Source organism: Lipotes vexillifer, unplaced genomic scaffold (assembly GCF_000442215.2).
Source record: "Lipotes vexillifer unplaced genomic scaffold, Lipotes_vexillifer_v1.1 scaffold2818, whole genome shotgun sequence".
NCBI classification, from domain to species: Eukaryota; Metazoa; Chordata; class Mammalia; order Artiodactyla; family Lipotidae; genus Lipotes; species Lipotes vexillifer.
This window is the reverse complement of record NW_006792582.1, coordinates 251,236-273,268: the sequence shown is the minus strand read 5'-3', so window position 1 is coordinate 273,268 and position 22,033 is coordinate 251,236. Positions and strand designations below refer to the sequence as shown.

At 38.3% G+C, this 22,033-nt stretch overlaps 2 protein-coding genes across 4 annotated transcripts in view; both read right to left on the bottom strand.

Moving 5' to 3' along the window:
- TSG101 (tumor susceptibility 101) overlaps positions 1-2,361 on the bottom strand; it is a 59,833-nt gene extending 57,472 nt beyond the window's left edge. Inside the window, exon 1 of the mRNA XM_007465749.1 lies at positions 2,164-2,361. Coding sequence (XP_007465811.1) covers positions 2,164-2,205 — 42 coding nt within the window. The 5' untranslated portion in view covers positions 2,206-2,361. The remainder of the gene's footprint in view (positions 1-2,163) is intronic.
- A 3,946-nt stretch (positions 2,362-6,307) lies between these two features.
- The window catches only part of UEVLD (UEV and lactate/malate dehyrogenase domains), a 45,168-nt gene continuing 29,442 nt past the window's right edge, over positions 6,308-22,033 (bottom strand). For 2 of the 3 annotated variants that reach the window (XM_007465746.1, XM_007465747.1), the window contains 5 exons: positions 18,715-18,885; positions 17,494-17,667; positions 9,571-9,634; positions 7,301-7,424; positions 6,315-6,482 (listed from right to left, as the gene is read on the bottom strand). In XM_007465746.1, the coding sequence (XP_007465808.1) occupies positions 6,315-6,482; positions 7,301-7,424; positions 9,571-9,634; positions 17,494-17,667; positions 18,715-18,885 (701 nt within the window). Of the gene's footprint in view, positions 6,483-7,300; positions 7,425-9,570; positions 9,635-17,493; positions 17,668-18,714; positions 18,886-22,033 lie in introns of all 3 variants that reach the window. The other variant, XM_007465748.1, reaches the window with a different exon arrangement.

Below are 22,033 nucleotides of genomic sequence, written 5' to 3'. Positions count from 1 at the left end.
ATGAAAAATATAAAAGTTATTTGTGTAAAGCAAGATGGACCAATAGTATAAATATACCTCTCTTAACTGCAAAAACTATGACAGAGAGGTTGTTAAACTAAAAGCTGTATTTAAGTTGGGAGCTAAAATAAATGCTCAACGGAAAAAAATACCTGTAGTAATATATCAAAAGATAATATACTGTTCTATGTCAGTTATACCTCAAAAAAGACGTAAGTCAAAGCAGATGGCCCGAAGTAACATGTTGGGTGGTGGAAGTCCCAGAATCAGATAAAGAGTAAAGGACCATCACCCTAGCAATGTGTCCAAGGTCCTGGCTACCAATGCCTACACTGGACCACATCCAACTGAAAGGGTAACACCTGAAGCTAGCCCTCCACCAGGAGGAAGAAATTCCACAAATTGCTTCTATTATCCTACTTACTATTCCTACCTATCCATCTCTTCACAGGCTGGAGAGAAAACATGCCGATACTCAGAACTGACATCACCACTTGTAAGAGACTCAGTTTTTCAGAAACCGAGCCAAGAACCAAAAGAAAGATAGAATGCCCTCTCCCACCTCTTCCCTATGTCCTTTTTTTGTTCTTAGGATATGAAGAGGGTGGAGGGAAGAGACAGGTGGAGGTATAAAATATCTTCTAAAGATGTCCTGCCTCTGTCTTTGAAGGCAGGTTCCTCTACAGAAAGTTTAGGAAAACTAATTATGGTTTTAAAAATTCAAAACCAATATTTGAATATTCCTGTCCTTGTATGTAAATACCTTCATACATATAAATTAAGGAATAAACCTTAAGGGCAATGTTATCAACTTTATAGATAAAAAAAATGATACGGAACAGATACTCTTCAGTTACATAGTATATAAAACAATGTACTTAAAAAAAAAGCAATATATAAATGTTACAACATAGACCTCTGCCACAATCTTCTAGGGCTCCCTAGAACGTCCTCTACAATTAAGGACAATTACTTTATCGAAAGAAAATTAAATCAACTATACCTCAATTTTTATAAAAAGAAAGAAAATCAGAAGCCTAGAGGATATGATTAGATCAAGAGAAGCTTTATTTAAAAAACCATCACTCTCTCTTTAGAGATTATTTGCTCTTCAATCAAAGACTATGGGGATGACTTTACTGGAGGAAAAAGTATATTTTTCAAAGGAATAAGTTCATACATAATAGTGTATTTTAATACTATTGAAAACTGTTTAAACTTCTTTGCTTCCTACCATTCTTGTTTTGACAAAAGTATCTAAAGCTAATCGTTTAACTGGAGAAGATTCTACACTCAACCATTTCACATACACCTTATTCCAATTAGCTTTGATAAACTGAAAAAAAAACAAAAAACAAAAAAACCACCCAGTTCACTCTGGTATCAGGTGCCACATTTTAAGTAGTTGTCAAAATAACTCACGGCTTTAAATACAAAATGCCTACCTGCTTTTATAAAAATGAAAAAAATACACCGGTCTTGAACGGTGAAGATTAAAAATTTCAAAGCAAATAATTCCGCGTTATAAGTAGCATACAATTAAAGGTAGTCACTCTCAGCAAATCAAAGTCCCTGAAATGGTAATGGAATTCTATTTATTTCACCCGATGTAGTGAGGTACCGGTATTCTGGCTTCTCAGGACGTTTTTACTTATAACTGAGCCAATTCAACCAAAAGTTATGATCTCCCGCGGGTCGGCTATTGAGCTGCGTGAAGAACACAAACCGAAAAGGACACAATCTCCGGGGGCCGGGAGGGAAGGGCGAAGACGCACGAACCCTACACTGGGACACAAGTGGAGGAGTGCCCACGACCGAGTTTTAAGTACAACCCTCTCTTTGTGTTGATAAAAACTAAGACGAAAACTATACTGCCCCAAAGACTGCTCCAAACTCTCTCCCTGAAGAGAGGAGGGCGGGCGGCAGGTGGCAGGCAGCCTCGGCTCCGCGCCTTTGTTGACCGTCGCCGCACCCCGCCGGCCCCGGCCCAGGATTCCGGCACCAGGCGACAGGCATCCCGGGGCTGGGGCGGCGGAGGCGGCCGGGCACTGCCCGGGGCTCCGGGCTCGCTCGGGGGGGCTCGCTGGGCTGGTCGGGAAGGCCCGGGCGGCGCGGAAGGGAGCGGTGGGTGCGCGCCGAAAGACGAGCGCGCCGCGGCCTCACCTTGGACACCATTTTCTTGAGCTGGCTCTCCGACCCCGCCATGGCGGCCGCCTCGCGACTCCCGTCCACACAGGCAGACGGTCAGCCGCTCCAGGGCTGCCCCAGGCTGCCCCACACAGTCGCACACCGCGGAGCCAGCCCCCCACCCCCCCACCTCTACCAACAGGAAGTAGGCCACCACGCCAGCGCTTCCGGTTCCCTTACGTCACTTCCGAGGTCGGTGACCAAGGGTGGGCGTGGATAGAGCTTGGCAGGCCGAGCAATCTTGTGCAATTTTGTGCTCTTCTCTTCAAATGGCCAATGTTTTTACACTAGTTCATTATGGTGTGAATCTTTCCAAGAGTGCACTCTTGTTCCGAGGGTGGAAACTCTGAGCCGGGATAAGATTGGCAGGTCTTTGACAGTTGCCCTTAGACTAAGAGCGCAGGTGCAGGGAGGGGAAGAAGTGCGAAGATCTTGCCGGTGACCTTAAACGACTGATTCATCAAGTGGGAAGGCACCGGACTGGAGTCAGAAAACTGTTCTGCCACTGACTTGCCCTTCTGATAACAGCAGGCAAATGCACTCCTAGTTCGGGCTTCAGTTTTTTCCAACTCTAGGATGAAAGGCGATGCCCAGGGTCTCTGATTATCAGGTGGTTTTTCATTTTTAAGGTGAAAAGTTCATCATACTACATCCCCGAGGGCAAAGTGCAGAGCCCTCGTTTCACAGGAAGCCAGGCAGTAATTTCTTCTACAGGAAATCATTCCCCTAATCCAAATGCTTGGATTAAGCATTTTAATCCAAGCCCCCATTTATCCTTGGTGCCCAGACATCCTACCTTCTACCTTGGACTCCGTGTGTGTACTAGCCTGTCCACTAACAAAGTCCAAGTCTTTCAGGGCAGACTCATCTTCAGATCCTCATTGTCTTATTATACAGTGCAAGAGTAGGTACTCTATCTTAATTGAATTTCTATACCCGTAGAAGTTCCTCATGGTCATTTACATTAGTCATTATTATTGCACATCACCACCAGTTTTGTAAGTACAGTGCCGTTCAAGGTACTGTAAAGCTTGGGTTTGACTGTGTGAAGTATGATTATTTGGATGACATTAGCATAGTGCTACTGGGGAACAGGCTGTGGTATTAATTCTCTTCTAAATTGGCATCTAAATGAAGGTCACATACACAAAGAGGGCCTAACTGACATGTGGAAGCATCATTACACATTGTTGCCAACACACACAAAATAGTCTATTTTAATAGGTATCTTTCTTTGGACACTATATATTAAGCACACAGCTCCAGTCAAACCAAACTATAGGGCAGTCTATCCTTCCCTACACCTCTTCTTTGTCACTTAAAAGTAATGTGCTTTTCAAACTATTCTTAAAGCCACAGCTTACCCAGGAGCACCTTCAGTTACAGCAATTCTACTTTTATCAATTGGAAGAGTGTATGTAATATATTGTTCAAAAGGTGTTCTTGTTAAAAATAAGTTTTTAAAGTTTGAAAACAATTAACAAAATCCATTCTCTTCATTTTGCACTTAAGCCACTTAAAATGAAGTAACTAAATATCCTGGGGACTGTATGAATTATAGGAAAGAATTTTTCTCCTCAATCTGAATATATTTCCTTTCACCCAATAAATTAGGAATCTCCCGGTAATTTTAAAGTCAAAGTTTATTTTATTCATTATTCTTGATATTTAAGAATAACTACAATGTAAATTGGAAAATAAAATATTTATCTGTTACAATATCAAAGAAGCATTTTAATCCAAGCCCCATTAAAAACCATAACAAGAGACACTGCATGATTTTGGAAAGATGAAAAAAAGTGAAAGTTAATAGAAGCATCATGAATGTCAAATTATCACCAAATCACAGTGAGGTGGTGGTGGTACTGCTTCTTGACTTATATATGGAACTTACTATATGATTTATAATACTCAACACTCAAGGAAATATCTGATAGAATTACTTCTATATTGTGGGCTTCTGTAGGGCAAGGGCTATTATTACTCATCTTTTGACTTCTCAGATTCTAACACAGTACCTGGAATAACAGTAGACGCAATAAGTATTGTTGTAGTGACATGTTCCTTTTATAATTAATGTAGTGAATTCTTAGCAATTCATCTATTTATACAGTATCTTGTAATTAGGTTATTGTTCAAGAGCACAACTAGGTATCTGATATTAGAAAAGGCGACTTTAAAACACAAGAAATGGTCCTTTTAGTTTTAATTTCTTATTTCATAAAAAAGGACAGTGAGGATATACTATTAGAGTTAACACCAAAATAACCTACCCATGCAGTGAAATTACACAGAACTAATGCTCTTCTCTTCAAATGGCCAATGTTTTTACACTAGTTCATTATGGTGTGAATCTTTCTAAGCATATTAAATACTTTTCTACTTAAACATGGAACACTGAATATAATTTCACCTTTTCTTTATGATTTAAGCTCATCATTATAAGCATCCATTATTATTCTAAATCAGCATTAGTTTGACTGTTTCCTCTCTACCTAAGGTATGTCTGCCCTCATAATCCATCTGGCTCCTATCTCATTGACCAGGTTTGGGTTACCTATAATATGCTTTCAAAGCACCTGGGACTTCTTCACAGCACTTATTACACTTGCAATTGTACATTTATTTGTGAGACTTGATTACTATGTTTCCATACTAGATTATAAGCACCATGAGGGCTTGTACCTAGTCCAGGTTTGCTCACCACTGTATCTGCAGTGCCCACTATGGCACCTGGTGTATAGCAGGCTCCCACTTATTTAACTGAATGACTAAATAACTAAACGCCTACTTCAGTGCATACCTCCCCCATTCCCCCCAGCTATTTGCTGAGGGCAAGTCTGGGAAGTCAGAGAATCAGTCGTTCTAAAAACTATATTGGAAAAAAAAGCCCCTACATGAGAATATAAGAGTATAGAACCCCAGCTTTAGGGTCTTGTGGTAACTATTTCCGCTTTTATGCTTTTTGCGTCTTCTCGTACTTAGAAAAAGTAGAGGTTATATGTAGTGTCCCTTAGTCATGAGATCTTGGGCACTAAACCTCAATTTCCTCCTCTATAAAATGATGATAATAGTCCCTACCTCAGTGGGTTACTGTGAGGATTAATAAATAATCCTAAGGAATAAAACAATAAAGTGCTCATCACATTGCCAGAAATACTAGAAGTGTTGATGTTAGTTGTTGCTTTTAGCTGTGCGTCACATTCGTAATAATATGCTATCTTTCACATATGAAGATATTGTCATTATTGACCCATCACCAAAGTAAATCATTTCTTCAGGAGTAGTTAAAGGATTTGCTCAGACAATCAGCCCACCCAGCCTCTCCCCATTAAGACCAATGGCTTTTATGAAAGCCTTATATTTTAGCTTTAAACTGTTTGGCTTTCATTCATAACCTACTTCCACTAAAAATACACATTCTCTATGGTTCTACTTATGTCACAGTGCGTTCTTGAGATGTCGGAGGTCTTATATAGCCTAGGAAGGGGTTATAGAAATTTCCAGAAAGGACAGTCCCACTGGAAATTAAAGTACACTTTTTCTTCATATATTAAAAAATTTCATTTTCCTTTTTACTCTTTTAAAGTACGTGTAAAATTCTTTTCCATTTTTTTGGTAGCTAATCAATTTGAAGAGGGAAAACAAAATGCTTTATTATCATTACTACCCACTGTTTTTAAAGAAGAAACATTAATAGCTTAAATTGTGGATCCTTTGAGTGTATAGCTGGCACAGATTTTGTAAATCCATACTGGGCTTTCAGCTTATCATGGTTATTGTAACAGTCAAAGAGTAATCTTCCTTTAAAAATGTATCATTTTCAAAGTAATCCCAAAGTGCTGAAGGTGCTAATTGAGGATACATAATTTTAAAATGATGCATATTGCAGATGAATGTTTATCTCTGCTGTAGGTTTAAAGAACAGTATAGATATCTCAAGAAAAACATTTTTTTCCTTCTTATCTAACTACCTAAGGATTCATATTACAAAGCCAACCAAGAGACCATCTACCTTAACCAAGCAGTTTGTAAGGATAAATAATAAGACACAGAAGTTCTCAGCCCTATATATATGTTGGTAAAATTAAACGACCTTTCCTTTCAAGTAACTCTGAACTTTAGAATCAAAGTTTTAACTGTTGCTGGAGACTATGTATTGATGATGCACTGCTTTGGAGTTTCTCAGTCACTGTATCTTCTTTCACTGTGGTCCTGATGACTTCAGACACTCCACTGTTTCCAAGGATGCAAGGCAAACTTAAAAACACTTCACTATTGATATCATAATATCCCTGAAATGAAATAATTGGGATTATATTAGAGCCAAATCACTGCAAAAAAGATAATACCATAAATATGGGTATTTTCTTGCTTTTCTGGTCCTAGAAGTACAAAGTGATACAAGTTGAACTTAAAAAAAAATTGTTCATTTAATTTCTAAATTCGAGTCACTGTTTCACAAAATTTTTGTGAAATGGAACTTGGTCAAAGACACCCACTTTATGGGGAGGTAAGCTAGCCCCCTGCAATATGAGTAACAGGCTGGGGGTTTAAGAAAAATGTCAGAGTGAATTCCCAGGGGAGGGGTTTAGCATGGACTCTGAGTGCAGTCAAATTTGGTAATCTGTTTTCAGTCTTTCCTTCCATGTTTTATTTCCCTTCTGGTATTCCTAAGTTTTCATGAACATTTGGTTAAGCATTTGTGCCTCATCTTAGCTGTGCTTTAGGGACTCTATACTTGGAATAAAGCAGTAAAGGACAAACTGAACTGGAGAAGCAGACTGATGATTGGCTAAGACCAGTTGGCACGTCGGTCTGGGGTGACCTGGCTGGCTGAGGAGATAAATGACGACAAGAAGTTTGTGGAATTCATAAATGCTTCTTGAGGATTCCAAAAATTAATGGGGGTGAAGGGCAACCTGGTAGAAGCCCAGACTTCCCATAGCCAAGCAGGACAGAGCTTAGACCAAACTGTCTTCTCCCATGTGTTACTCTAAAAGCTGGTGATACTGACGATACCTGTGTTACAGCGTGAACAGCACTTTTTCTGGCTTTATATTAATAGTATAAATATTTTAAAATATGATGAGAGAATGAGAATAGCAATTACCTTTGCTAAAACTGATACAGAATGCACTTTCTTTTTATCATTCACAATACTGTCAACCAGGTCGGCTACTGACAGTCCAACAGACCAGGATCTTTGACCTTTTACCCTTAACAGTTCCATGGCTCTAGGTTATAAAAAACAAAAACAAAACACACAAATCATGATTTTAGAAAATGCACAAAATATGTACACTTAGTTTTAGCTTCTATTTAAGGTATTAATTAGATATTTTTATGACACAGAAGTGAGAGTTATACAGCAATTTTTAGGAAAACCTACAGTCTAGTAATGAAACTTTTCTTAAAATGTCAGGCAGTTCACAGAGAGTCAATACAAATGGCCTAATAATATAAAAAGATGCTCAGCACCACTAATATTTAACTAAATATGAGTTAAAACAATAAATACATCAGTTTTGCCCATCAAAATTGGCAAAGATTAAAAAGACTGATAACTACTTTCGCAGAAGCTAAAGAGAAACAGGCATTCCCATAACTGCTCTTGAGAGTGCAAAATTATTCAACTTTTAAGAGGAAGATCTGGCAACACTTGATCTAGAAATTCCTCTTCTAGGAATTTATCCTATAGCAATATGCTCAAGTGTGCAAAGATATACATATAAGTACGTTTGTCTTGTTTGAGACACAAAAAATTTTGGAAACAATTCATGAAAAGAGGACTTGTTAAATAAATCACTACCAAATGTAGTGCCATATAGCTTTTATTTTTTAAATTAATTAATTAATTTATTTTTGGCTGTGTTGGGTCTTTGTTGCCGCACGCGGGCTTTCTCTAGTTGTGTTGAGTGGGGGCTACTCTTCCTTGAGGTGCACTGGCTTCTCATTGCAGTGCCTTCTCTTGCTGTGGAGCACAGGCTCTAGGCACGTGGGCTTCAGTAATTGTGGCACATGGGCTCAGTAATTGTGACTCACAGGCTCTAGAGCGCAGGCTCAGTAGTTGTGGCACATGGGCTTAGTTGCTCTGCAGCATGTGGGATCTTCCCGGACCAGGGATCGAACCCGTGCCCCCTGCATTGGCAGGCATATTCTTAACCACTGCGCCACCAGGGAAGTCCCCTAGTGCCATATAACTCTTGAGAAGAATATAAAGTAGATTTATATGTACAATAATGGAAAAATATCCAAGATTTATTATTAGGGAAACAAAGCAAGTTGCAAGATAATATAAATAGCATACATTTATTATTATAAAATAATAATAAATAATAATGATAATGTTTGCAGAAGCATGGGAAAAAATGTTTGGATACTTGGATACTAAACTGTTAACAGTGGTTGTTTCTGGAGAACAGAATTACCCCTGCTTTTCACTTTCTCCTATATAGATATCTGCAGTATTTAAAGTTTTATCTTTGCTGTATACCAGAAACTAACACAACATTGTAAATCAACTATATTTCAATAAAAAAATAAATAAAAATAGTTTTATGAGAGCATACATTCATTTTGTAACTAATTAAAAGTGATACAAATTAAAGAAACATGTTTGAATTCCTTCCTTTTAAAAGCTATAAATGCAGCATTATATAGAGAAGCAGATTAGAATGGATTATACAACATACTACTCTTCTCAATAAGAGAATATTCTTTCCAGTTGTTATATTCTAAAAACCATAAACTGCAGGTTTAAAAAGCTAAAAATCACCACTCGGAATTCAGGAAAGGATGTTATTATGTGACAGTAAAACAACAAATGGCTTGAAAATATACAGTATGTAGAGTCCACCTTATCAGGTCCAGACCCCAGGAAGGCCTCTGAATAAACACAAAAGATACAAGGATCTGTGCATTATACTTTGTTTTTGCCTGAATTTATAATGTGGGTTATCCATTCATATTAGACTAATTTCCAAATGTATTTATGTGTAATTAATAAATACATATTGATTTTTAAGTGGTATAGACAAATTCTCTTCTACATTTAAGAAAATATCCAATACCCTGAGATATAGGATCCTATATCCTAAATATAGGAGCAGTAAATCACTGCCTACAAATAAGGAAACTATTCTATCCTCTAAAGAGTCAACTGTATATCTAAATATTAAGCTTGCAAAGCACTCTTAGATCTATTTTGAGATAAGAAATCAAAGAGTGGAAAACACTTTTCTCATGTACTTTGGTTTTGTCCATACTAGTAAGTTTTGTTTGCAGAAGCCTGGTAAGTACATGCTGTGCAAACAGCTGTTCCATTAGCTATGACGTATATGGTTTTTAGTTGGATAAATGCAAAACTACACTCAGTATTACCTGTTGGACAGCTGCACCTGAGAGTTATGCCTTGTTACGTCCTCTTGGCCACCCCATGTGGGCACTAAAAATTAAATGAAAAACTGATTATATTTCATCAATAACTCTTTTAGGATTAAGATGTGATAAATGATCATCTGCAGTTAAGGGTACCTGTATTAAACTTTTTTCTTTTTTCTTTTTGCGGTACGTGGGCCTCTCACTGTTGTGGCCTCTCCCATTGCAGAGCACAGGCTCCGGACACGCAGGCTCAGCAGCCATGGCTCACGGGCCCAGCCACTCCGTGGCATGTGGGATCTTCCCGGACAGGGCACGAACCCGTGTCCCCTGCATCGGCAGGCGGACTCTCAACCACTGCGCCACCAGGGAAGCCCTAAACTTTAAAGAAACATTTTCCCCCGCTTCTAGCTAGAGTTACATTTTTCCACTGGTGGCACTAAATATGCTGTACTGATTGCCTGGGGTGAGAAAGTCTTTGAGCTGCAGTTTCCTGAAAACATGATCCCCAAAGTCTACTTGCAGCCCCTTACCTGTTCTCTCTCAACAACACTGGGCCATTTTACTGTCCAAGTAGAAAGCTTTCTTTTCTCAGAAGGCAATACATAATAGGCTCCCATGTGCTGCAAGCACTTGGCATTTGCTCCACTGGGAACCATATATACATGCATACATGCCACGCGGCTTGCAAGATCTTAGCTCTGGCCAGGGATTGAACCCAGGCACTACAGTGAAAGCGCCAAGTCCTAACCACTGGACCACCAGGGAATTCCCACAAGTCTTCTAAACTGCATTCAAGATTAGGCCAGTTAGTGATGTGTCAGCAACAAAGGACAGCTTCCCCTCCTCAAACTGATTATAAGCTTCCGGGGGCAGGGATCATGTGTTTTTCTTTTGTGTCCTCCAACACAGATTCTTTACCACAGTAAAGAATGCACAGGATGGGCTTCCCTGGTGTCACAGTGGTTAAGAATCCGCCTGCCAATGCAGGGGACACAGGTTCGTGCCCTGGTCCAGGAATATCCCACATGCCACAGAGCAACTAAGCCCGTTTGCCACAACTACTGAGCCTGTGCTCTAGAGCCCACAAGCCACAACTACTGAAGCTCGCGAGCCACAACTACTGAAGCCTGCGTGCCTAGAGCCTGAGCTCCACAACAAGAGAAGCCACTGCAATGAGAAGCCTGTGCACCACAACAAAGAGTAGCCCCCGCGCGCCACAACTAGAGAAAGCCTGCGCGCAGCAATGAAGACTGCAACGAAAAATAATAAATATTTATTTATAAAAAGTAAAAATAATAAATAAAATAATTTTATTAATAAATAATAAAAATAAATAAAATTATTTTTAAAAAAGAATACACAGGAGATAATATGAGCTGACCTTGCACACAATCCATAATTTTTTTAAGGTATTTTTATTTATTTATATATTTTTAATTGTTTTCTTTTTTTTTTGCTGTGTTGGGTCTTGGTTGCTGCGCACGGGCTTTCTCTAGTTGCGGTGAGTGGGAGCTACTCTTTGTTGCAGTGCTCGGGCATCTTCTAGCAGTGGCTTCTCTTGTTGCGGAGCACAGGCCCTAGAGCACACGGGCTTTAGTAGTTGTGGCACGTGGGCTCAGTAGTTGTGGCTCATGGGCTCTAGAGCGCAGGCTCAGTAGTTGTGGCACATGGGCTTAGTTGCTCTGCGGCATGTGGGATCTTCCCAGGCCAGGGCTCGAACCCGTGTCCCTTGCATTGGCAGGCAGATTCTCAACCACTGCGCCACCAGGGAAGCCCCAGATTCTTAACCACTGTGCCACCAGGGAAGTCCAAAATCCATAATTATATTAAGCAAAGAGGAAAACATAGTTGCAACAGTTAAGTTGAAAAACACTGAAAAGTTTTCAAAGTTTTTATGTTAAGTTAAAAAAGAAGCTAAACCAAAAATTGTTACATGAAAAATATAAATACATGTGGAAAAATTAAGGGGTTTTAAAAAATGTTTCACTTGAATGGAAGGGCTATACATGAATTATTTTCTAAAACAAAATTTTGGCACATTATTAGTATATTCACAATATAGAGAAAATTGCAGAGAAATGTCTGCTAAATGAAACACAGCATTCACAGACCTTGGAAAGATAAATAAAAAGGGCAAGGTAGGTATAAAAAAAGACAAAAGATACAAAGAAGTCTGGAATTTAATTATGAGTATTTAAAAAATGTTTCTCTAGAATGGAAGGGCTATACACGAATTGTTTTCTCAAACAAAATTTTGGCACATTATTAGTATATTCACAATATACAGAAAACTGCAGAGAAACGTCTGCTAAATGGAACACAGCATTTACAGACCTTGGAAAGATAAATAAGAAGGGCAAGGTAGGTATAAGAAAAGACAAAAGACACAAAGAAGTCTGGAATTCAATTATGAGTATTACTGCCATTATATATTACACACATAATCACGTTTTATCTTTCCTCTGAGTTTGGACTTATAAGAGCCATGAGAAAACAATGTTTGGAGAGAGGGAGAAAGCTTCACTATGTTCAAATTTGCTTCTGACACAGTCATTAGGATTTTCAGTTAAGTTTAGATGGACTGAAATATTTCATTTTTTTGTTCATTTACTACCCAACCCTTCACACTTCCTAAATGTATATTTATCCTAGTTTAAGAATCCCTTTCAAATAATGGATCTAATCAATCCTAATCTTTCTGGTTCTACTCCTTAAAAACAGTAATCTCCTGACCCCCAAAATTTTAATAAAAAATGACCATGTGATCTCTCTTTTCCATTACATATAACACCTATCCTTTAGGTAAGATTGATGCCCAAAGCAGATGATCTAACACTCTGTTTTGAGGTCCAGCCCTTGGGTATCTAAAACACCATTTGAAGGAGTTATCTGCAGTTTACATATGATTTCAATATCACAGCTAAAAATAGCAGCTCCAAAGCACATGTTCTACTGACTAATTTGGTGGGGCATTGTATGAATGACCTTTGGATACAACAAGATGGTATCAGGATCATTCATTAATTTCAAAACATATTTACTGAGGCCGTTCCAAGCTCAAGGAGTTTACAGTCTGTCGGGGTGAAGAGACAAGTAAATATGCAATTATAACACAGTGTGATAGTGGTTATAATAGAGGCATAAACTTACTTAACCTGGAGAATTAGGGAAGGCTTCCTGGGAGAGGTGGCACTCAAGCCCAGTCTTTTTTTTTTTTTTAATAAATTTATTTATTTATTTTTATTTATTTTTGGCTGCACTGGGTCTCCGTTGTTATGCGCGGGCTTTCTCTAGTTGCGGCAAGCAGGGGCTACTCTTTGTTGCAGTGCACCGGCTTCTCACTGCGGTGTCTTTTCTTGTTGCGGAGCACGGGCTCTAGGCATGCGGACTTCAGTAGTTGGGGCACGCGGGCTCAGTAGCTGTGGCTCACGGGCTCTAGAGTGCAGGCTCAGCAGTTGTGGCGCACAGACTTAGCTGCTCCGCGGCATGTGGGATCTTCCCAGACCAGGGCTCGAACCTGTGTCCCCTGCACTGGCAGGCAGATTCTTAACCACTGTGCCACCAGGGAAGCCCTCAAGCCCAGTCTTGAAGGGTAAGCAGGACTTAGCCAAATTAATGAATGTTCAGGGAAAGGAAGCATCAGGTGCAAAGGCAAGGCGGCAGGAGAGTGCATGAACCCTTCGGGAAGCTGCAAGTTGATCATCTGACTAGCATAAAATGCTTGTCAGAATGGCAGAAGATGAGGCTGAGGAAAGAAGCATGAAACAAATCCTAAAGGGTCTTATATGTCGTGTAATTCCTCCTCCAGGCTGTAACTGTCATTTGTCTCTGAAATACTTAAATAATCTCACTTACATATCTGCTATTCTTATAACTCTGTTTCTAAACCATAATACTGCATTATTTCAAAGTGTAGTTTTCCATGTCCCTTTGCCAATTTTCTATTCATAACCATCTCACCATCTTGATCATTGTAGTAACAGCTACCATTTTGTAAGTGTTTACTCTGTGCCAGGCACTGTACTAAATGCTTAAGATAAATTATCTAATTAAGTCACAGCAAGAAAAAGTACAGCTTTGAAGTCAGACCAGGGTTCAAATTGCAGTTCTGCCCTTACTAAATGTGTAAACCTTGGACAAATTGTTAACCTCATTGAATCTGATTTGGAAAACTACCACCTCCTTCATGGAGTGTTTTTAAATTTTAAATGAGATATACAAAGCATTTAATAGTCAATAAAAAATAATTCTAATTTTGCTATTACTGTGGTGTCACCTATGCAAAGATATAACCAATTGGTGTCCACACATGAAACCAGCAGAGGGAGCCTCTAATCCATTTCTGGCTTCAAGACCAAGGTAATTATCGGTGGGTAGAACTGTCTCTGAAACAAAGTAGAAGACAGGATAAAAAGTGATCTGATAGTAGTACCTAGAAGGGAGATAGGGAGATGGGTTGGAGAGTACATAGGTAGCTTCAATGGTATTTGTATTTTTCTTAATTGAGTATGGATTCATGAATGTTTGTTCTACTATGATGCTTTAAAACATACATATATGCTATACATATTCTTTTATATGTGTCAAATATTACATAATGTTATATTTAAGTGATCTCAATTCACATGCACCTACATCTCTCCATTTCTAGTTCCTACTTGAGAGCTCCCTTCCTTGTGCTTTTGTCTTACTTCCCTTGGACCTCTCTTATTGCAAGTCAACACTGCCTTTAATTATAGTCGTTTCCTATATTAGACTCCAAGCTGCCTAAAGACAGGGTCAGGTTCTTATTCATTTATGTAGCTCCAACAGCAGTCAGCACAGTACCTTAGGTTTATTTATCAAGTCACACCATCCTTTATTTTCTCTTTACAATTTGAGATATTAATATAACCATATTGTGAAATGTTCTTATGCATTCAAAAATTATAGCTTATTAGGGGGACTGGTTAAATAAATTTTGGTATATCCAGTAGTTTAAAAGGATGAGCAAGATCTATATATGTTATTATGCAATCATTTCCAAGTCATATCAATAAGTAAAAGGGCAATGTGGAGAATGATGTATTATGTATATTTCATACATGTGCTTGTCCATACACAGAACATTTCTGCAAGGTTGCGTGGCTTAGAAGGGACTAGGTGTCTGGCATAGAAGGGAGACTTATTTTTCACTACATATTTTTTTGTACTATTTAATCCTTTTACAATGTGAAAGTACGACTTTTTCAACTGAAAGAACAGCTTAATAATTTACTCTTTCAATAAGGAGAAGGTACACACACGAAATTCAAATTGGATCAGAATAAACAGCAGTTAAAAAAGAATAAATATCTTGAGACAATATATGGTTAATTACCACATAGCTAGCAAGAGCTTTTAGCTCAAAGGAATGAAGGAATCACTGTGCAATGATATGATCAGGAAAAGCTTCAAAGGGTAAGGTAAGGGAGACTTGACCTAGATCTTGAAGAATGAGATTTGAATATGCTGAGAGAGAAAGAGAAGGGATTATGGGAAAGGTAAATGCAACAGACAAAGGTCTCTGTGGCTGAAGCAAAGCTGTGGGGTGGGGCTGAGATGCACAAGACCTGGGTTTTAGCCCCGCTTTGACCTGAAAAGCTACAGCCTCCTGGGGAGGTCACTCTTACCATCCATTGCTGGCTCCCTACAACAAACTGTAATTGATGATCCCTTGGGTTGCTTCCAGCTCTCTAATAACATGACTCTCTCCATAACTGTAATTGGGAAGGAAGATTAAGACGCATTTTGGGACTCCTTGAGTGGCAAGCAAAAGAATTTAATAATTTGGTCAGAGGAAGCCTGTGAAAGTTTTTGAAAAGAGGAACGTGACTTAGGAACATTGAATTAATATATGAAACATACTGCAAATACTGTAAGTTTTAGCTAATATCATTATTAATTTGGCATCATTTACAGGGTAGACTAGAGGGAAAAGAGCACATTAACTGGGAGATCTGCAATAATCAGGCAAGCAGGAGATGAACATGGACCAGAATTCAAATGGTAGTAGTGAGTAAAATTTGGGGTCTTGAGTTTGTTTGAATCCCTAGACATTTGTTACTCTAATACATCTGCTCCAAGTTCTTATTTGCTCCCCTTTTCTGGTTCTATTGATTAGTGTTTAGTGTCAGGAAGCATTCTGTGCCTGAAAAGCTATTTCTGCTTGAATCACACTGTCAGGTTTTCTTAAGGTTTATTCTATAGCCTGACTCTTTCTAGCACTGAACTTCCTAGGTAGCCAGTGCAGATTTATACAGATTTAAAATCTTCCTCTAGTTCTCCAGTTAAATGATCACTTCCTCACAGGCAGAGAAGTTCTTTTCTACATTGTGCTCTACCCTACAGCACCTACAGGCTGAATAGAGTAATAGTAATATACTTTAAATGAGTAAGCAATGATTAATTTTCCCCAAATTACCTTTTTAGCATATTACCCTCATGCTCAAATACCTTTAATAGTGCCCCTCTGCCTGAGAATCACTTTCCAACTCTTTATCAGGTATTCAAGGATCTCCAAAATGTGATAGCAACCAAGTTTATCTGGTTGAAACTCTGCAACAACCAGTCTAGATATTTTTATCCCATGACCATGCCATACTTAAGTGTGTGCCTTTGCCTGTTTTCCCATTCCTGGAATGTCTGTCCCACTCTTTGCTATTTATTCAAATCCTATTCATTCTTCCAAAGTACAGTTCAATGATGGCCTACACAGAATTTTCTCCAGTCATTTCAACCCATGTTAAATGCTCACTCATAAGTGTCTAAGCACTGTAAGTTTAAAATATATGCATTTTGGCACTTAATCAAATAGTATCCGATACTTTCACTGTTAGCCAAAACATCTTGTAAATATTTTTCTTGTTGCTCTAAAATAATTTTTAAGTATGATGAAGGAAGAGACTGTGCTCTGTGCCTCTTTTGTATCACACTAACATCTTATATAGTAGTGAGAAGAGTAGACACTCATATACTTGTTTAAATGAATAAAAATGAACAAACTTAGGATAAAGCACTTTTATCACCTAACCAACCTGACTTTATAGCATGAGGGAAAAATAAAGAAAAAAGAGATTCTTGAATCAAATAGGGAAAGCATTCTTTTGGGATAGGAAAAGGAGCTTTCAAATCCAGGGGACTGTATTTTTTTTTTGTGGTACACGGGCCTCTCACTGCTGTGGCCTCTCCTATTGCGGAGCACAGGCTCCGGACGCGCAGGCTAGCGGCCGTGGCTCACGGGCCTAGCCGCTCCGCGGCATGTGGGATCTTCCCAGACCGGGGCACGAACCTGTGTCCCCTGCATCAGCAGGCGGACTCTCAACCACTGTGCCACCAGGGAAGCCCGAGGGGACTGTATTTTATGAATGCTTTCTGTGGTAGGGACAGAGCAGAGAGCAAGTAGCTGATAAAAAAAAAAGGCCATAAGGGTAAATAAAGAATGAAAATTCTGTTTAAAAAGGTGAGAAACAGACAGGAGGTATGTACCTAGGGAGAAAGTCTGAACTTAGGGAAAGGTAAGCAAGATTGCAGGATGGGAGAGTAAAGGAAAGAGTTCTGTATATGCTTTAGGGTTTATGTAAATGTTGCTCTCCAGAAAATTAAACTTTTAAATTGATCCTGGATGCTGAAATTCAAATACAAAATATAAAAAGATAAATAAAAATATATAACCTAAGGGGGTCTTGCCTTTTACTTACAGAAAAGTAAATACAATCAGAATGACATGTTTGCAATGTATATTCACAATACAGGGCCTGTCACACAAAAGGCACTCAAATGTGGAAAGAAAGCCAATTAAGTGCCACAATTCTGGAGTCCCCAGAACTGTGCATATCATGCATATCATGGCCTCTGGTGATGTAGGTTATCAATATACATAACTAATAAACATGTATTTCTTACCTTTGTCTTCTCCCTGCTCACCAATAACCCATACTTCTCTTCCTGAAGTCTGTGCCTTCAAAACATTTGTAATAATATATTGTAATCTCTGTGAATCCAGATTGCAACCAATTCCAATCACTCGATTTGCAGGAAATGCACTCAGTTTCCACGTCACATAGGTCATGATTTCCACTAAATATTACATACAAGGTGAAAATATAAATATTTTAAAAAGGGTACTTCTAACCTAGTTCCTAAACAAAATATTTATTATTTTAATAAGTATATTAAAACTTGTATATACTCTTCTTAGGTTCTAAATGCACTATGAAGCATAACATATTTTAAAATTTATTATATATTATGTAAATTTAATATATTTTAATTTTAATTAATAATTAAAAACAACTAACCAGGTTTCAGCATGATTTTACATAACTTTGCTGTTAAATATAAATTTAAGAGTGGAAAACAGATAATTTCCTAGAGCAGTTAAGCGAGAAAGATGAAAACTGGGTACAGCAAACCAGAAAATAATTTTTTTCATTGATCAAGTTCTCTTTTATATCTAGCTTAAGCTGAATTTCTATCTTTAAATTAAAATACTGATTCATATACCACCACCATTCTATACAGCATTATCAACAAAAATACAACTATTTTTTTCTTATGTGCCAAAAGGATGTCAGGAATTAAACCAACATCCCTCAATCAATTGCTATAGGAAAACAAGTGAAATTCATATCATACTCCTATACTGGGAACATTAAAAAAAAATCTGTTCACCAATTTGAGTCCAGTACCACCTAATTCTTTGGAAAAAATTTCTCAAATAATTTGAGAAACAATTTAAAATACAAAATGTTAAAAATGCACTCTGGTGTGCTCACTAACATTTTATGACACTTCAGAGCTAACAAAGGATCCTTCCTATAAGCTACTGCATCTTTCTCTTGGGCGTTTAACCATTTTCTCACTGAGAAAGGCATGGCTAACAACCTGGAACATATTAATAGTAATATTATATAAAAAATTGTAAGTTGTAACCTTCTAGTTAATGACAGTCAGAAGAAGTAACTGGTTGACAGGATATGGAAAATACTGCATTGTTCATCATAAGAGCAATTTAACTGAATGCTCTGGCTGTCCCTTTATAACCTTGTGTTATGACTTTTATCAGAAATGGCGATTCTACTGATACACTGGACCACCAAATTTATTTAAAATAAAGTCTTGTACCTGGTTGAGATGCAACGAGCAGGATGCCATGTGGACTATAATGTCCCAGAGCTGCAACAAAGGCTCTGAACATATCCACATTTCTCTGTACCACGTCGAGGTAGGACTGAGAACTACCCAGAGAGTTGACTGTGAAGATCACCACCTTGGAATGAGTAGAGGCAGACAAATCTAATGAATAAAAAGAAACAGTCTGAGCTCAAGATAAAGGTTTTAACCAAGTTCTTGTTCATGATAATCAGGTTCTTCTTTTCTACAATTAGACAGCTTTTAGCACAATTGCCTCTAGATCAATCCTGTGTCCATAGGAAGGATACAAAGTGCTGAGGTTTGCCTCCAGAAAGAGGATTAAAAGCAAGAGTGTATCCCAGGGGAGGAAAGAGCAAAAAAGATAACATAAATTACAGGATCCAGACTCCACAAACAGGGAATTAGGTTTCTATGTCATTCACAATTTTCTTAGAAAAAATAAATAATATGCTATAGGCAGAATGCACCTATAATCAATTACATCACTGATTTTTTTTTTAAGCTCTAGGTCCATCCATGTTGCTGCAAATGGCATTATTTCATTCTTTTTATGGCTGAGTAATATTCCATTTTTTATATATACCACATCTTTTTTTAAAAATTTTTATTGGAGTATAGTTGCTTTACAATGTTGTGTTAGTTTCTATGGTACAACAAAGTGAATCAGCTATACATATACTTATATCCCCTCTTTTTTGGATTTCCTTCCTATTTAGGTCACCATAAAGCACCGAGTAGAGTTCCCTGTGCTATACAGTAGGTTCTCATTAGTTATCTATTTCATACATAGTATCAATAGTGTATATATGTCAATCCCAATCTCCCAACTCATCCCACCCCCCCTTCCCCCTTGGTATCCATACGTTTGTTCTCATCACTGATTTTTAAACTGCGAGTTTAGGAGTCCTAGAGTTCCTTGAAAGTGACTAAGAGGCCATGTAGGAATGGGAATAAGCGGAAAGAAAGCTGGCAGGCACAGCATAGTGTTGTTTGTATCTGTTTTATTTATTAAGGATTCTACCCCGAAGAGGAAAAAAATTATTTGAAAATCTTTAAATCAAGATAAAACATCTTGGCTCATTTTTTTACTGACTTTTCCTTACATTGAAGCCCAGTGTCTTGGTTTTAGGTTCTTCTAATGGGGCTTACATGTAAGCAACTGTTATGACTTAGGAAAAGCTGTTCTCCAGAATTCACATCTCTGATCCTCAAGCATACTTATGCTATTTTACAACTACATTACTCTCTATTACACAGTGTGTTTTACAGAAGTACATGCCAAAACAGTAGCCAGAATTATAAGTATCAGAAACAACAGAAAAATAATAAAGTAACTAGGGTGATATCAGTTCAGTCAACATGTGTAAATGATTATTAGCATCTTAGCGAGACAATGAGTAGATTCCAGGGTTTATAGTCTTAATTAAGCCTATAAGGCCATTTTCCTTAACAAGTTGCAGAATGAAACCCTTGTGCAAGGTGTCCACTGGGAAATGCATTATCCAATTTTAATTCATAATCTGACACAGCTGTGGGGGCAGATCCAAAAACTGAAGTCCTGCATCTTAATTATGATTCTTCATGAGTCCTCTTAAGTAAATAATGCCTGTGTCCTAGTGTTCAGAATAGATACCTGGTAATGAGTCAAAATCTCAGCATTGGAAGACATTATAACTGAAAGGTATACAGTTAATACTTCCATACCATTTCTATGTGCCAGGTACTGTTCTAAGACCTTGACCTGTATTTACTCATTTAATGTAATCCACAACACACTGTGGGGCAATATCATCCCCATTTTACAGATGAGGAATCTGAGGCACAGAGAAGTTAAGTAAATTGCTCAAAGTCATAGAGCTAGTAAGTAGCAGAGCCAGAATTCAAGCCCAGGCAGACTGGCTTGAGTGCTGTTCAACACTATGCTATATTTAGAAACTTAGTCCTATACCCTCATAAAGTTGAGGAAATTGATATCTGGAAGGATTAGGTAGCTTGTCCATACTGCTGTATTAAATACCAGTGAACAGTTGAATTTCTGACCCTACAGTTTGGCCCCAACCTATCTTGCCAGGATCATATTTCCTTTCTTTTCCTTCTTTAGCTTCCTCTACTTTGAATGATGAAATGCCCTCACCCTCAAGGTTGACTTATAAATAAACAGAGTAGTAGCTGTCTAATATGATTTCAGAAGTGCAAGAAAGCCTTCCTACTCTAAAGCCTTTTAATCTCTCCATAGGCCTGGGGTGGGCACAGGTTTCTGTAAGTTTAAAAAGCACCTCAGGTGATTCTCACACAAGGGATCAATCCATAACCCATGTTTTAAGAACCATTGGCTATAGAGAAAATATTACTTTGCTCCATATGTCAACAACAGCTATTTTTGTTTGTTTTTGGCCATCCCACGCAGCATGTGAGATCCTAGTTCCCTGACCAGGGATCCAACACATGCTCCCTGCAGTGGAAGCCTGGAGCCCTAACTATTGGACTGCCAGGGAACTCCCAACAACAACTTATTTTTTAATTTGAAAATATTGAACACTTTTTTCTTGAGGCACACACATACACATACTCATACACCCAAATATCTATGCTTGTATATGCAGAGACTATTTCTGGAGTGAATCATAAGAAATTGGTAACAAACATGTTTGAAACTCCTGCTTACTAACTGTGTGACCAAAGCCACAATCTCTCTCAGCCATCTATAAAATAAAGTAAGAGAAGTAATGGAATATATGTAAACTATCTAGCTTATATTACTGGATTCCCTGAAAAAAAAATGGCATATATTATTATTATTAAGGATAAGGGACCAACATAATAGTGTCTTCAGCCAGGAAATGACACAATCAAAATAATATCATAGGATAATTATTCTATTAGCTATGTTTAATATAAAATAAAAGTAATCAGCAGAAAGGAAACAGGAACCCTCATATACTGCTGGTGAGAGTATAAATTAGTACAGCTTAATAATATACATTTTTTTTTTTTTTTTTTTTTTTTTTTGCGATATGTGGGCCTCTCACTGTCGTGGCCTCTCCCGTTGCCGGACGCGCAAGCTCAGCGGCCACGGCTCACAGGCCCAGCCGCTACGCGGCTCACGGGCCCAGCCGCTACGCGGCATGCGGGATCCCCCCAGACCGGGGCACGAACCCGTATCCCCTGCATCGGCAGGCGGACTCTCAACCACTGCGCCACCAGGGAGGCCCAATAATATACATTTTAAAAACACCTTTGACCCAGTAATTCTACTTTATCCTACTAGGTAGAGAAATACACAAAGATT